Below are 16,622 nucleotides of genomic sequence, written 5' to 3'. Positions count from 1 at the left end.
TGACTCATCTTTCCATCCAAAGCCAGCCTCAGGATTCTTGTTCAGCTGGACACTATGCTACCCCAAGTGAGAGGGCTGTCTCCCTCTGGCACATTGGGGTGCTCAGAAGCCCTAGTGAGGATATACTGTGTCTGGAATTTCTAGGTGACACCTCCTACATTATTACAGCCAGGGGTGCACTTCACTGGTAAGTATAGTTAAGAATTGAGGGAAGGGTGGTGATTCTCAGTACGAATACCTTTGGATCTTGGCGCCCAAGAGGTTTAGAGAGAAGACATATAGACAAGGAAGAGGTGCTTGTTGTCAGAGAGAGCTCTTGTTACAGAACGTGGCTGGCAATGGCAGAGGACCATCCTTGACCAGCACATCTGCTTCTCATGAATACTCTCCGCTGAGTCTTCAGCAGTCCATGCCCTGAAATCTCAGTTCCTATTACAATCTTAGAAAATCCATCTTGTGTCTGATGGGGAGAGAAAGGAGTGTCCAGAAGGGCTCCCATCAGTGCCAGCCCCTTTTCTCCTCAGCGTAACCACTGTATTGAACTTGATCATTTTTTACCTGTAGTATACAGTATGTATCCCTGAACAATACATTATTTCACTTTTGTTTTTAAAACTTTTATATAAACGTAAAATTTTACCAGTAAGGGTCCAGCAAGAGACAGATGGCACATTCAAAATAGGCTAGCTCAAGGATTTTTTTTTTGCAGATATTTTTTACAAAGGTGAGAGTAGGGAACCACAGGGTGGGTGCAGCCACCACGGAGGGGTTACCGGAAGTCAGCCTGTTACTTACTGTCTCTAGGCCTCCAAGCAAAAGGAAGAGGGGTCTTATCAGGCTCAAAGCAAGAGAGTCATTTAGATCCTCTGCCTTGATGGGAGCAATGACAGGTTGAGGGACATGGGCCACCTTGTAGGGGTCAGCTACCGGAAGGAAAACACTGGTCTCACTTTCCTTTCTCCTTTCCATCTCCTTTTAGGCCTACTTATTGACTGAACCTGACTGTAAGTAGAGGCACAAGAAGTCATTTATATATTCTGTTCAAGTCAGGATCAGAGGGCAGGAGAGAGGGCCAGAGTGGTTTTAGGTGAAGAATGGGAAATGGGAAATACCCAGCACATATATGGATTCTCCTGTTTATAATAAGCCTTCTATCTATCTGCAGAGCTATTCTTCCCAAGATACACATAACTGAATCTCTAATTTCTTCATGGTTATATTTTTAGTCAGCCTTTCCTGGCTGCTCTTTCTAAAATTTCAATGTCTCTTCTAGAAACTTTATATCTTCTTTCTCTGTTTAATACCCCCCTAGCAGTTGCTATCTTTCATAGTAATGTATGCATTTATCTTGTTTGTTGTTTCTATTTGTCTAGAGTGTAAGATTTATGAGGGCCGAAAGTTTTGGCTCTTTTATCACCTTTGTGTCCCCAGAACAGAAAATGTTGCCTGACACTTAGCAGGTGCTCAGTTAATCTTTCTGGACCAAACAATGTTGATATATGGACAGATAGTTCTTCTTCCCTCTAAGAGTATGCTTTCTCTCTAGTTCTGTTGCTCCTTGCTGTTAGATTAACAAAAGCAATCTGAAGCAGAAGGAGAAAGAACGAGATCTCTTTACATTTCTTTCCTACCCATCACCCAGAGGTGGGCAGTGAAATGGGGAGGGTGGAGCGAGCAGGGTTTGGCCAAGTTTGTATTAGGATTTATGGGTCAGCTATCCTGCTGGAAAAGGTTCCTCTTTCTGTTTTCCATGGCGAGTGGGGCTGGCAGAACCTAGAATTTGTAGCATGGTCACTTGGTAAAGAAACTTGCTACACCCTTGGTTTTTAAAGCAACACACCCTGCATAGGGAAGAATGAACACTTATTTTGATTTACTGAGCATGGCGACTAAATTCTCAACTGTGGAACGTACTGTGGGACAAAAGTCCTGGAGCTGTGGAGTCCTCTAAGGGTGGATGCCCCGTGGGGGCCCCATGGGGCATTCTGTCTGTAGTTGGTATTGCCTAGGGCGGGGATTGAATTGAGCAGCGATGATTCATGGAAACTCTCAGAAAAGGTATTCTGTGCTTTGTCATGGGCTAAACTGCGCAGCCAAGTCATTCTGGAAGGAATGTGTGTGGCGTTTTCAGATGAGGTCTTGAAGCTTTTTAGGTTGATTCAAACCATCTGTTTAATGTGAAGTTAAACCCAGCACTTTTTTTTCCATACATCTTTCACAGCGTTTATCAATTCCATCTTATAAATATTTGTTGAAGTGATGAAGAGTGCCAGGAATTGGGGTGAAAAAGTGAATGACACAGTTGTTCCTGTTTTTGAGATGTATATGGTTTTAGTGGAAATAAAATTTTATGTATATATGTTTTCTTCCTGTTCATTGTGAAGTCAATGGTTGTAATTTATAAGAGTCTTGGTTGCCAGGGCTGAGCATTGTATCAACCCATTTTTGTTTATGAAATGAATTCATGAAAGAGTACATAATTTACTGAAAATGGCTACTGCACTGCGAAACATTATTGTGCATCACTGCTGCTGTGCTATGTAGATTCAGATTGTAATTCCCTCTGGTTACAAACAGATTTCACTGTGAGGGAGTGACCACAACTGCAGCATTCGCACATAATAAAGATGCTGGAATAGCTGACAGACACAAGCTATTTTGTTTTCTGAGATTTAAGATGTTTTTAATATGATGAAAAGGCAGCTATTATGTAACATGGTAAGATGTTGGTAATATTAGTTATAACGATTTTTCCACTTTTCTGAGCTGGTTGTAAAAATCACACTAGTTGGCCGGGGATTTAGCTCAGTGGTTCCAGCGCCTGCCTCAAAAGCGCAAGGTTCCGAGTTTGATCCCTGGTAAAAAAAAAAAAAAAAAATCACACTAGTCACTTCATCTTTTAATTTGGAAAGTATTGTGGTAGGCAATTTAAGAATCTTAAACACAAACAAAAGGGACTTTCCAAAACTGAGTTTAAAATCATGTATTGGCGATATTCTCAACCAGCTGCACATGGTGATAAGGAACCTTTTTTAAATAGTGCACAAATTTGCCTTGTAGGTGTATTTTTGTGAGACCATCCACCAAATTGTCCAGTGGTTCATGTTCCCAAAAGATGATCTTCTTTAGGAGAGTGACCTAACTAAAAAAAAAAAAAAAATGACACCACATGGGGATCATAAAGAGCCTTGGTGGCTTATATGAACTACACAGGTGGCATTCATTGTTAGATCTTGGGTCAGCTTTGTAGGAAAAAATTTCTTTGTTGTCAGTAATAAAGATTTTTCATACTTTTATGTATATAAATTATCTTTCCATTTTTCAGTTTGTGTCTCAGGACTTTTCTCTAATAAACTGACATAAGTTCTTTGTGTATCCTCATGTATCAAATTTTTTGATGTTATGGTAAACTATGATGATTGAAAACTAATTCTGTAAAGTTTTTGTTTTTGGTACCGGGGATTGAACTCAGGACCTTGCGCTTTTGAGGCAGGCACGGTGCCATTGAGCTAAATCCCCTGCCCTTAACTCTAAAGCTTTTAGATGCACAATTATGTATTTTCAGTCAATTCTTTAGATTTTTTTCTTCATATTTCATTTAAATTCTTTTCATATCCACAGAGCACTTTATGTAAATGTTATGATCTGTGCATCAGTTTTTTTTCTTTTTGACGGCAGGTCACGTTTTCAGGTGTCTTCTCTGGCCAAGGTGATATCATTTATGTATCTGACACCAGGAGAAAGAAGATAAGGGAAGCTCTGCTCTCACTAATGAAATTTGTATAGTGAGATGGTTAGCTCAGGTTCCTGGGGATAGTCTTCCTAGATGTGAATTTGGCTGAGAACACGTGACCTTTCTAATTCACTCAATTTAACATGCCTTATACTGTGTATTTTTGGGAATAAAAATTGTATGAAAAGCGCTTAGGACAAAGGACAGCCACAGTTTAGTTCATGCTGTGTAGGTGCTTTACTGCTTCAATATACTTTGCATTTCTAAAATCATGAACGTTAAAAAAAAATCTTGAACATGTCAAGGTGATCTTCACACCCAGTAACTTGTTTCACCAGTCTCCCAGCGCCACTTTTTTAAAAGGGAGACACGACCCCTAGGGGCCACAAGTGGAAACCCGGCAGACCTGAGGGCTCAGGCCGGGAGCTGGACATCTGGAAAATGAGCCGAGTGGCCTCTTTCTTGACCCTCCTTTCTCCAGGAGCTTATCTCTTGTAATCCCAATCTTTCTAGAGTGCGAGTTCACATTCTGAGACACAGGACAAATACTGCGCTGGGCCAGCACTGTGCGGTACCTAGTCCTATGGGGCTTGCATCCAAAAGAAGAAACCAAGTGCGTATCCTGAGTAGAAGAGCAAATAATGATTCCTCTCAGCTTGTTTTCTCATCTGAAAAATGAGACCTACCTCGCAGGGTCGCTGAAATGCTCGGCGAGGGGAAAAGTCCCTAACAGGGGCCTGCTCGGTCCCGTTCCTGCCCCGATGGGGGGGGGGGGTGAAGCGTGCCGGCCTGGGACCAGAACCACGTTTCCCTAGGCCCAGACCTCGTCCCTAGTGTCTACCTTGAAGACACTACGGAAACTCTGGAAGTTATATACACTGGCATTCCAGCACCCTGGTTTCAACTGTCAGAAGCTACCAACCCCACACACGGGAAGGTCAGCTGAAAACCGAAACAACAAAACAAAAACAAAAACGAAAAAGCAACCCCTCCCCCAAACACTCCCATACAAAACTTCTGAAGTAAGCAAAGCAGTTGAGACGTCGCCCAAGCCAAGAGACCCGCAGAACTGAGCAGACGCCCCCCTGCCCCGCGGGATGGGCGGGACGTCCGGGGTGGGGCTTCTGGCTGGGCCACTTCCGCTTCCGGTCCCCAAATGAAATCTCCCGCCACCTGAGAAAAGAAGCTGTCAGTTGTGTTTTCGCTCGTTGGGGTGTTCTCAGGTAAAAGAAACTATCGCGAAATGACTTAGGACGGAGAGCAAACGTGGTATTGAGGCTTGTAAGCTGAGATTAAAAGGAGCACTTTTCCGGCAGTGGGAGCAGGTTTTACCTTGCGAGGCGGGGCTGTGGGCGGGTTAGGGCACAGGGCCTGCTGCCTGTGGGAGGATTTGAAGGATCCAGGTGGGAACTTTGAAGAGCACTTGTGGTCGGTTCCCAAAAGGAGTTCCGAATGACTGGATCCAAAAGACATTGTGCTTCTCAGGGTCATCAGAAAATAACAGGACACAGTCCATCAAGTCTCTCATCTAGCCACATTTTGGGATGGCACTTCTAGAAAACCCCATCTTAACTCTTGGGATCGCAGAGATCTAAGGGTGGCAACAAACTGTCCCTCAGTGAGCAGAACATCACCTGACTCTCATTTTGTTAAAGATTAGGACCATTCCCTGCATCTTCCCTACCAAACCCTCCCCCCGCCCCTTACAGAATTATAACAGGTGTGTTGTAGAAAATCTGGAAAATACAGAAATGTGTCACCCAGGGTTAACCACTTTGAACATTTTATTCATGCTTTCAACTTCACTGTGTGTTTTTCTGGGTATGTGGATTTATGTTTTGTTTTTTTCCAACTTTTCATGTGCTTCCTTTGAAAGGTGACCAAGATGCAGTTTTCTGGAGGAAAGCGGAGGAAGCTGAGGTTGGCAGGAGACCAGAAGAATGCTTGTTACCCGCATAGTCTTCAGTTTTACCTGGAGCCACCTTCTGAAAACATATCTCTAATAGAGTTTGAGAACTTGGCTATTGATAGACTTAAATGTAAGTGACATTTGAATTAGAATATATAAATTCTTGAGAAGCTCAGTTATAATTTGTCAGGGTGAATGAAAATCTTCATTCAGCAACCCATTCACCAAATATTTGAGTATTTGCTGTTGGGGGTTTGCTGTTTATTTATGTATTATAAAACTCATATTTGTTAGTACCAAAGTATTGCAAATGGCTAGTTTGAGGAAGTAATGTAAATCATATTTTTGTTGAAGCTGTGTTCTAGTACCTGCAGACAGATATCTAAAATAATAGTCATAACTATTTTTACTGCTTTAGTAGAAGTAAATAGTAGTGTTGTAGAAGTGTAGAAGTGGGAGTAACTGACTTAGTTTGATTGAGTAAGGCTTCTTAGAGAAGTCAAAATGTGATGTGTTCCTTGAAGGATGAGTAGAAAACTTCCAACAGAGAAATAGTGAAGGTTTTTTCCAAGCTGACATGATGCCTATACAAAAATTTGGAAGTGTCAGAGAGAATGTTATGTTTGAGGGAATGATGATAATTTGAGCATGGATGGTGAAGTATGGATAACAAAGGACATTTTGTGCTGTGCTTATGGCACAGTGTTGGATTGTCACAGGGATGTGACCACCATACGGGGACCCTGCTTTCCTTCCCTGTAAAGGAAGGAGTTAATGTGATTTGAAACAGACACTAGCACTGACTTCATAGTTTATGTTCCAGTACTGTATATCCTTGTGGAAGTATTAGAAGTGAGATACCATTTTTCATTCTTAGAGGAGCAGAGTGAGAACTGCTAATACAGAGAGGGGGCCCATTACTTGTTTGTGAAATGTAAGAGTGAAGGCAAGGGAGAAGGGATTTTAGAGAGCTTAGTAATGTCAGATGCTTCATAGGGATTAGGATAATGATAAAGATGTCCCTTAGATTTGGCACCCAGATGACTTGGTAAGGACCTGACCTAAAGTAGTGACAATGGCTGTGACAGGAAGGGAGAAATGAAAGACACTAAGGAGGTATTACCTGTTTATTTTTGGTGTTGTTGATTGAACCCAGGGCCTCACTCATGCAATACATGTGCTCTACCACTGACCTGCACCCCCTGCTTCTAAAGGAGTTATTGTTTACAGAATTTGGTTGTTGTTTGGATATGAGAGTGAGGTAGCAGGTTTAGGGTGGCTGAAGTTCCTTCTTGCATGATGTAGTGGTTGGAAACTAAGGGAGATGGGAATGGCAAGACAAGGAGCAGGAATAAGGGGAACATAATTTGGTTTGGGTGTAACTTACTAAGCGGGTATCTGTGGACCATGGGGTTTATGTTCAAGAGGCAACTTAGAAAATTTCAATAATTAAAAAATTCCTCAAGAGAGGAATTCATCCAGCTGACACAGGCCTATAACCTTAGCACTCTGGGAGACTGAGGCTGCAGGATCACAAGTTTGAGCCAGGTCTGGGCATCTTAGCAACTTAGTGAGACCTTTTACTCATATCTCAGAATAAAAAATGAAAAAGGGCTAGGGATGGAGCTCAGTGCAAAGGCCCTGGGTTCAATTTGAGAGAGAGAGAGAGAGAGAGAGAGAGAGAGAGAGAGAGAGAGAGAGAGGGAGAGAGTAGACAGAGACAGAGACAAACAGATAGAGATAGACAGAGAGACAGAGAGAAAGAGTCAGCCAGAGAAGCATTGGCAAGAAACTTTAGGATCTTTGAACAGTAGATGGTGTCTATTCAGGACAGTTCCCCTGGATGATATGATGGCCCCACTTCTTCACTGTTGTATCTTCTCCTTTTCTGCCTCATCAGGTAGGTTTTTCTTCCTCACTGAAATAGTTGACAATTAGTAATAATTAGTAATAATAGTGACTCACTGCAAGAAAGCTTATCCACTGTCCTTCCCTCACCTCTGGTGTGAGATTATGCTATGGGACACGAATATTTTCTGCATATAGATAGAGATTATTCTTTTCCAAACATTCATACTTTATGTAATATACTTGCAGAAAGTAAAACTAAAGCTGTTATATTCTTTTTTTTTTTTTTTGGTACTGGGGATCGAACTCAGGACCTTGCACTTGCGAGGCAGGTGGTGGCACCACTGTGCTAAATCCCTGGCCCTAAAGCTATTATATTCTGCACACAAGTAATTGGAGAATTGCTGGAGATTTTGTCTTGGATTTAGTTTTCTAAAGTCATCTTGCTTTTATACTTTTTCTTTCTTTTTTTTTAGTGCTAAAAACAGTTGAAAATCTTGGTGTGAGCTATGTGAAAGGAACTGAGCAATATCAGAGTAAATTGGAGACTGAAATTCGAAAGCTCAAGTTTTCCTTCAGAGTAAGTAAAAGGAAAAATGCCCTCAGTTTGTATGTATTTACATACTTAGTGTCAGTTATGGGAAAGGTCTTGTATTAGGCACAAGGCTTTTTTGAAGACTAATGTAGCATAGACTGCATGAAGGTACCTACCGTTTACTGGAGTGATTGATATGGACTCAGAAGATTATAATATGGCAGAGTTGAAGGTTGATCTAAGAAATGTTTGAAGTAGTGAGTACCTAGGTGGAGGGTGTACAAGAAAGGAAGTTAAGAAAGAGGGATTGATATGAGGATAATAGGTCCAGAGGCTTTGATGAGATCATTTCAGTTCTTAGTTTCACCTGATTGAAGCTTTAGTAAAATGATAATTGTCTTGGAACACATATTAAGAGATATATTTTTGTACCTTTTTATTTATGCAGAATTTCTTTATACCTGTTATTCTAGTGCATTTATTTTATTCATGTCATTATTTTTAAGGAAAACTTAGAAGATGAATATGAACCACGAAGAAAGGATCATATTTCTCATTTTATTTTGCGCCTTGCTTATTGTCAGTCGTAAGTATACATTTATACTCTCACTGTCAAATTTGATGTTTTGGGCTATAAATTGTTACATGGGAAGTTGACATACCGAACATAGGAAAACTTGGGAACCAGTGTGTGATAGGTTGAACATTGTTGTAGTGAAGTGTTTGAAACAAGTTATTTACTAAAAAATACTGAAAAATGTTTCTGTTGGTAAATTTTGCCCAATGAGACACTTAACTATTAGAGTACTTCATGTGGGATTTAAAATGAGAAGGGTGTCTTTAGGAAAAAGGACTTTTATGTTTTTTCAAAAAAAAAAAGGTAATATTTATGAGAATTAAACACCTATTTGAACTTGATACAAGTTTTTGGAATTTGAGATGTATGGGTCTATTAGATTTAGTTTCTGGTGGTGCTTGGTTTCTTGTCAATAGTGCCACCCAGAGGGAAAAGGAGTTAGTTGCTTTTTTTAAAACTTGAGGTTTTTTTTCATGCTTATTTAATTTTGGCCAAATAATATAGAGTTGTTTCTTTTTATTAGTAGGTTTATCAAGTGAGAATCTTGAATTCCTTACTATTCCAAAGTCAAAATTGAGAAATTATTCATTGACTTTGGTCTTATATAAAGAAGCATATGTATTATATGTAACATATAGTAAATAGGTTGCTGATAATCTCTGAAAGTCACCTAAAAAAAGAAATCCTATTTTGTGTGCAGTAATTTTTTATAATAATAATACCCATTATTGGCATTATATATTAATGCCTTATGCAGTAATATATTTTGTTAGCTTTGAGATATTGAAGTATACTTGTATATACTAATTTTTGCGAAATTATAACCTGTTAGGGTTATAATTTTACTTTTAAAATTTACTGATCGTCTTCTATTTAGAGATAAAGTTAGCTTTAAAAACTTTGGTGTTGGCGGCTGGGGATTTAGCTCAGTGGTTCCGCTGCCTGCCTCACAAGCACAAGGACCCAAGTTCGATTCCCGGTACCAAAAAAACAAAACAGAACAAAATTTGTTGTTGGACCAGGGATTTAGCTCAGTGGTGCCACTGCCTGCCTTGCAAGCGCAAGGGCCTGAGTTCTATCCCCAGTACAAAAAAAAAAAGAAAAATTTGGTGTTTACTTGCCATTGATGAAACCACCTCAGCCCAAGGGTATACCCCATTTTCAAATGTACATAACTCTTTGACAGTTACATTAAATGCAAGGAACTGATGTTATTTAGTAATCACGTGGGCCTAAAGTAGTGTGTATTTGAACTTTGTTTTAGTTTTTAATTTTGGTACCGGGGGTCGAACTCGGGACCTAGTGCTTGCAAGGCAGGTGGCGGAACTACTGAGTTAAATCCCCGGCCCTGTATTTGAACTTTTATATTCATAATACCCCTTGAACATATGGTGAACACATCCTTAGAATATTGTGGTTTGTGGTATAGTATTCATTTCTTTATCACAGTAGAGAACCTGACTGTTTTTAACTGCTGTCTGTTGGCATCCTGCTTATCTGAATATCATTTCATAAAAAGTTTATGTATTTGGGCCGGGGATTTAGCTCAGTGGTTTTGCTGCCTGCTGCACAAGCTCAAGGACCTGAGTTTGATCCCTGGTACCAAAAAAAAAAAAAAAAAAAAAAAAATTTATGTATTAAGCAGTAAAGTTTTAAATTTATACTCATAATTTCCTCTTTCAATTTCAGTGAGGATCTTAGACGCTGGTTCATTCAACAAGAAATGGATCTCCTCCGATTTCGATTCACTATTTTACCAAAGGATAAAATTCAAAATTTCTTAAAGGATAGCCATTTGCAGTTTGAGGCTGTAAGTATATTTTTGTCATTATTTCTAGTTGCTTTCACCTTTTATCTCTCCATATTGTGTTAAGTGCAAGTACTAATGTGTGGAGTTCATTTTCTTTACATCCTCTTCTTCAGTTTTTACCTGAAAGAGTACCTAATAGCTTTACATTTAAGTGACATTTATTTATAGTAATAAATTTTAGAGGGGGTAACACTTTCTATTAAGTCAGTTGTAGGGCCGGGGATTTAGCTCCGTGGTACTGCTTCCTGCCTCGAAAGCTCAAGATCCCTAGTTCGATCCCCAGTTTAAAAAAAAAAAAACCAGTTGTGAGTAAAATCTGACTGAATAGTTTTAAAAAATACTTTCTGCAGGCAAATCTGAATGATTTACATATTGTAATTATATGAAAAAGAAGAAACGTCTAGACTATTTAGCACGGATAGTGGGTAGAAATGTAATTTGTATTTTAGGTGGATCTGTATTGTAATGGAAAAGTAGAAAAATCTATTTTGGAAGAATCAGAGCAGTCAAGTGCTAGTGGGACTGGTGGGACTCTGGTGTTTAAATGGGTGGCTTGAGGCCAAATAAAAACTTAGAAGTCGGAGTTGGTGAAAAACATTGTCCTGGCAGTGTATCGACTGCAGCGAAGAACACTGGGTTATAGGAGACGTTGCATGAAGTATGTTAAGGAGCTACTTTCTTTAGTTCTCTCCCTTCCTTCCTGTGTCTCATGAGCTTTCTAAATAACATCTACCGAGGTAGGTAGGGATGGGTGTTGGGCACAGGACTTTATGACCCAAACCCACTACATCTTCACTTGCTGTTAGCTTTGATCTTTTGTGAAGTCCATTATTGTTAGTGTCAATTCCATTTAACTTATACTTTCATATTAGAAATAGTTTGTTTTTTGCTGTTCTTGAAATTACTGATTTTTATTGGGTCATAGGAAAAAACTGTCCTTGAGAAGGTCCCTTCTGTATTCTAAAGTGTCTTAACACATTGCCATGAATAGTTTATAATAATTTATTAAGATGAAATTCACACAATTTGAAATTCATGCTTTTAAAACATACAATCAGTTGTTTAGTATAGTCAGAGTTGTGCAAGTATCACCACTTTCTTTTTTCTTCTCGACAATGACCCTTACACTTGCGAGGCAGGTGTGGCGCCACCGAGCTAAATCCCTGGCCCTCACCACTTCCTTTTTTTGTAATATTTTCATTACCCTAAAAGTGAAAAGCATTAGTAGTCACTCCCTATTCTTTCTCCCAATTCTTGGCAGCCATTTCTTGCATGCATTTATGGGGATGGAAACATGAAGATTTGAGTTCTTTTATTATTGCTTTGATAATTCTCTGTATTCTGTGTTCTCTCTATTCTCTTATTAGTTGGGATTTGGTCCTTCTGGATTGGTTCTCTTAATTTTACTTCTGTCCTGATATCAAGTCTTTATCTTTTTGGTTTTTTTTCCAGGGAATTTCTTCAGCTGTTTTCTCTTTTTTCTACATATTTATTTCTGTGTTTTTTTTCTCCCTTGTGTCACCCCCACCCCCCCAAGTACTGTGGATTGAACCCAGGACCTTCATACTGAGCTACATCCCAGCTTTTAAAAATTTCTTACTTTGAGACAGGTTTTGCTAAATTGCCCAGCTTCCCAGAGTACTGGGATTACAGGTGTGTGCCACCATGCCTGGGTTCTTCTCTTTTCTTTTGGACTATTTTTCAGCTCCTTTTGTTGTTTATTTACCTCTCCTTCCTTTATTTAGTATACCTGTATTAAACAGTCTTTCATGTTCAGTGTTTTCCTTAAAGGTCTAATGATCCTTAGCTATTTGTTTATGTTTAAGATTGAGATAATAAAAGGTAGATAGGAAGGTTGAGGGTTGTGTGTATGCATAGTTGCATTAGGCACCTATTCTGTCTTACTTAGTCACTTAAATGTTTTTGGTTGTTGGATGACCCCTGCCAAACTCAAGATTTCAGAGAGGAAACCTCCAGTCTCCTTTCACAGTGACCTATGACCCGTGTTTTAACATGTAGATTTTTATATTGGACAGCCAGAGTTCACTGTTTACTTTTTCTGTAGTGATTTTTATTTAACCCCTTATTGTTTTGCCTTCTTTAACTCACTTCTTTCATCTTGTATATTTGATACTTCTGATTTTGACTTTTTCTGGTGCTTTTTGAGGTCCTATCAGCTCTCTTCTTCACAGTAGCATTTTTTTTTTTTTTTTTTGTGGAACTGGGGATCAAACTCAGGACCTTGCACTTGCCAGGCAGGCGCTGGTGCCACTGAGCTAAATCTCTGGCCCAACAGTGGCATTTTATTCAAGGATTTAGATTGTAATTTCTTCTCTTCTGAATCAGTTATCACACTTTCATCTACTTTCCAAAAATATGCTGACTTCTTTCTTTCACTGTTGTATTTTTCCTTGGTGTTTATGTTCTTTTTATATTTTATTGAATTTTAGAGGTAATGGAAATAAATGTTTTTCCTTTGTTAACCAAAAGCCTCAATGGCCTCGATAATTATAGATTTATATATAGAGACTATAGTTGAAATTTTGGAATGTGTTTTATTACTAGTGGCTAACAGTTCAGGCTTCGGTGTTGTGTTGTTGAGTTGGTTCCTCCCCCTGCACTTGTCAACACTGGGAAAGACTCCTCCACCAGTCTGCTATGCTCCTATACCTCTTGCTGGGTCTGTCAAGAATGTGTGACCTTAACCACTCTTCACCCCGCAGTTTCTCGCAACTGTTTTTAGCAAGTGCCCTTAAAGGATAGGGTAAAGTCTTTCTTTTGGCATATAGAGGAAGCTTACTTATTGGTTGTTATAAAAGCTATTGATTCTTAGCATTCTTTAGCTGTAGTCAAACTCATCACACAGAGAGCATTCCTCTGGGCTGAATTGTTACCTCTAGTAGGGATTGTAGAGAGAACATCCCAAATGTACTGGTTCTTCTGCTTTAGTACAGGAGTACTAAATTTCTTTGTCTCTTATGGAGAAGTCTTAATGACTTCTGTCAGGATTCCATAAACAATATAGGCTAACTTATTGGGTTATAGGTACGATGTCTCAGTCCTTTTCTGTGGCTATAACAGAATACCTGAGTCTAGGAGGCTAGTAAGGAAAAGAAGTTTATTTAGCTCACAGTGCTAGACACTAGGAAGTTCAAGATTAGTCAGCCACATCTGGTAAGGGCCTTATGCTGTTTTTTTTTTTTTTTTTGGTACTGGGGATTGAACTCGGGACCTTGTGCTTGTGAGACAGGCTGTGGAACCACTGAGCTAAATCCCCTGCCCTGGCCTTATGCTGTTTTAACATGGCCGAAGAGCAGAAGGGCAGGTGGGCAAATGCAGAGAAGAGAAGAGAGGGGCAACTGTGCTCTGTAGCAACTCACTGTCATGGTAACCCAGTACCAAGAGAGGAGATGATGTATATCTTTTTTCTCTTCAGTCCTGGGGTTGGACCCAGGCCTTTCACACAGAACTACATGTCCAGCTGTTTATTAAAAAAAAATTTTTTTTGAGACAGGATCTTGCTGTGCATTCTAGGGTAGCCTTGAACTCACTATATAGCACAGGCTGGCCTTGAACTCACAGCAATCTTCCTGCTTCAGCCTCCTTAGTATAGGGATTAGAGATGTGTGCCACCATGCCTGGCATTTTTTTGTTTGTTGCCCAAGCTGGGCTTGAACTTATATCTTCCTGCCTCAGCCTCTCAGAATGCTGGGTTTACAGATGTGTGCCGCTACACCTGAAAGGAGATGCAGTATTATAACTAGTGGCATTTTATTACTTTGATGAAGATGCAAAAAAAGAAATTTTTTTCTATTTGCATAGATTTTTCTCTTAAATTTTGTTTTTGTTCTGGTTGCAATGCTGATGTAATTTTATTGGAGAAAAATTTGGAAATGGTAAATGGGGCCATTTATCATTTCTATTTCTGACCTATTTTGGCTTTTTTAAGGCTATACTTGAGTTTCTAAAGGATAATAGCTTCTGAGTCTTTATGACATAGGACAGAAAAATGTATGAAAAGGGAAAACTGATACTTTTTTTTTTTGGCTTATATGTAAATAGCTTGGATTTTAAATCTGAAGTTCCTAGGAAGGGTTAGAAAGGAGTAAATGTTGCCATCTGTGGGGATTGTTTTGGGCCTATCACAGCTCAGCTGATTGACTCAACTTTGAGTCACAACACAGCAAAAGGGAGTGGGTGAGACAGGTCTGTTAATGCTTCTTCAGTTGATCAGCTGAGGAGATGTGAGGCTTTGACAGCTGTCAGCCTCAGGGGAGAGAGTTTCTGTGCTACTGTAGGTATGAGTCTTACAGAAATTTATTTACTCGGATGTTTTAAAAACCCCCTAAGACTTTAAAAGAAGACTATGATTTTATTTTATTTGAAATACAGATGGATCTAATGGCAGGTTAGTTTTCATTAGAACAGTACAAAATACGGACAAAATCCCTCTGTGTGTCACAGCGGGAAACTATCACATATTAAAAGGAGCTAGTGTTGTTCATTTGCCATTTTGTTGAGTTTTTGAATGAAGATAAGTATGGTTGGCATCCTCATCCTTGCTCACTGAATATGTGTGTTAAATACACATAAAACCTTGAATTGTTCATTGTTGTTTATTTATTTATTTTTGGTATCAGGGATCGAACTTCGGTCCTTGCGCTTGCGAGGCAGGCGGTAGAACCACTGAGCTAAATCCCTGCCCCCGCTGTTGCTTATTTTAAAATAGCTTTTCTTATTCTGTATCTGGCATTTAAAATTTTTTAGTATATGTGCTGCCTTTTAATATTTCATATTAATTTTAGCTGGCAACTTCTCAGTGAATATGAATTAAAGGGTAATTTGTCATTTGTGAATTTAGTAAGTACTTTTTTTGGATAGTCTCCAGTTAACATTGGAACATTGGTTTAATTTTTATGTGTGTGGAATTTTTTTTTTTTTGGTACTGTTGATCAAACTCAGGACCTTGTGCTTGCGAGGCAGGTGGTGGAACCACTGAGCTAAATCCCCGGCCCTATGTGTGTGGAATTTTAAAATGGTTTTGGTGCTTACTTGTTTATCACTATTTCTTAGATATTTACAAGTTATTCTTGGGATAGCTATTGTTGTGACCACTTTGGTCCTTGTATTGTTTTCATTGTTAATTGGTAGAGTTTGACTTATAGCTCTTTGGGCATATGCATTCATTCTTGCAGTCTGCTGCATTTCTATTACTTAAAATATGAAAATGCTGGGCCGGGGATTTAGCTCAGTGGTTCCACTGCCTGCCCGGCAAGCGCAAGGACCCGAGTTCGATCCCCAGTACCAAAAAAAAAAAATGAAAATGCCATTAATCTGATACACATGACTCTTTGGACCTGCCCTGGGGTCTTAAGTTGTTACAAGTCTAGTAATGAGTTATCAAGTGGTTTTAGTGTGGTATCTGCAAAATAGAGAGATGTGGGTACCTTTTATATCTTTTAACAAAATTTCAATCAATAAGGAATCTGGTGATCAAGTTGAGACTGGATATGCAGATGTAAGTGTGGAGCAGACTAGAGAGTAGGTATACTGTATTTGATAAGCCTGGAAGCTCTTCACAGGACTTTTTTTTTTTTGGTACTGGGGATCGAACTCGGGACCTTGAGCTTGGGAGGCAGGCGCCGGAACCACTGAGCTAAATCCCCGGCCCTCTTCACAGGACTTCTGATAAACACTGACTGTGACAGGTGGAGAGGTGTCTCCAGCACTCTTCTGGAAATTTGAGACTGAAAGAACTGGGGAAAGATTAATAGTCAGACGAAGGGTGTTAAAAAAGAAAGTTATTCATAACACTTGTCAGAGACAATAGGAAAGACTTTACTCAAGGAGGACTACTGTAATAAGGTTTTGTAATAGGGTAGAAAGTTGAGCTCACCTCTGAATACATAGAAAAATGGGGATGTATAGCCAAGGAACATGGTAGGGTGTTTATTAGTGGATGGAAAATTATAAAGAGATAGGGTAATTTTTTGCAAACTTCACCTAAGGATTTTTTGCTGATGGTAGACTAGTATGGTAAGATATCGAAGGTAATCAGACCAAGGTTGAAAGGTTTTCCCTAAACCGATTCTGCAGGATTCTTGTTAAAACTGACTAAGCAAGCACTTGTCAAAAAGATGATTCATGAGCCTGAATAGAGCTAGGTCAAGGAGTGAGTCCTTGTCAAAGATCACACTTATCTTCTAAATG

At 39.4% G+C, this 16,622-nt stretch overlaps 1 protein-coding gene across 11 annotated transcripts in view; it reads left to right on the top strand.

The window, feature by feature from the left end:
- The window catches only part of Prim2 (DNA primase subunit 2), a 397,094-nt gene that overhangs the window by 92,749 nt on the left and 287,723 nt on the right, over window positions 1-16,622 (top strand). For 7 of the 11 annotated variants that reach the window (XM_087204938.1, XM_087204937.1, XM_087204946.1 and 4 more), the window contains 4 exons: window positions 5,610-5,772; window positions 7,967-8,070; window positions 8,532-8,611; window positions 10,292-10,412. In XM_087204938.1, the coding sequence (XP_087061064.1) occupies window positions 5,610-5,772; window positions 7,967-8,070; window positions 8,532-8,611; window positions 10,292-10,412 (468 nt within the window). Of the gene's footprint in view, window positions 1-4,843; window positions 4,957-5,609; window positions 5,773-7,966; window positions 8,071-8,531; window positions 8,612-10,291; window positions 10,413-16,622 lie in introns of those variants that run through there. The other 4 variants (XM_087204945.1, XM_087204943.1, XM_087204941.1 and 1 more) reach the window with 1 other exon arrangement.

The sequence above is a fragment of the Heterocephalus glaber genome, unplaced genomic scaffold (genome assembly GCF_053883595.1).
Source record: "Heterocephalus glaber isolate CG9 unplaced genomic scaffold, H.glaber_assembly_v1.0 deba00000594, whole genome shotgun sequence".
NCBI classification, from domain to species: Eukaryota; Metazoa; Chordata; class Mammalia; order Rodentia; family Bathyergidae; genus Heterocephalus; species Heterocephalus glaber.
Note: the sequence above shows the minus strand (reverse complement) of the source record. Positions and strands in the feature narration are given on the sequence as shown.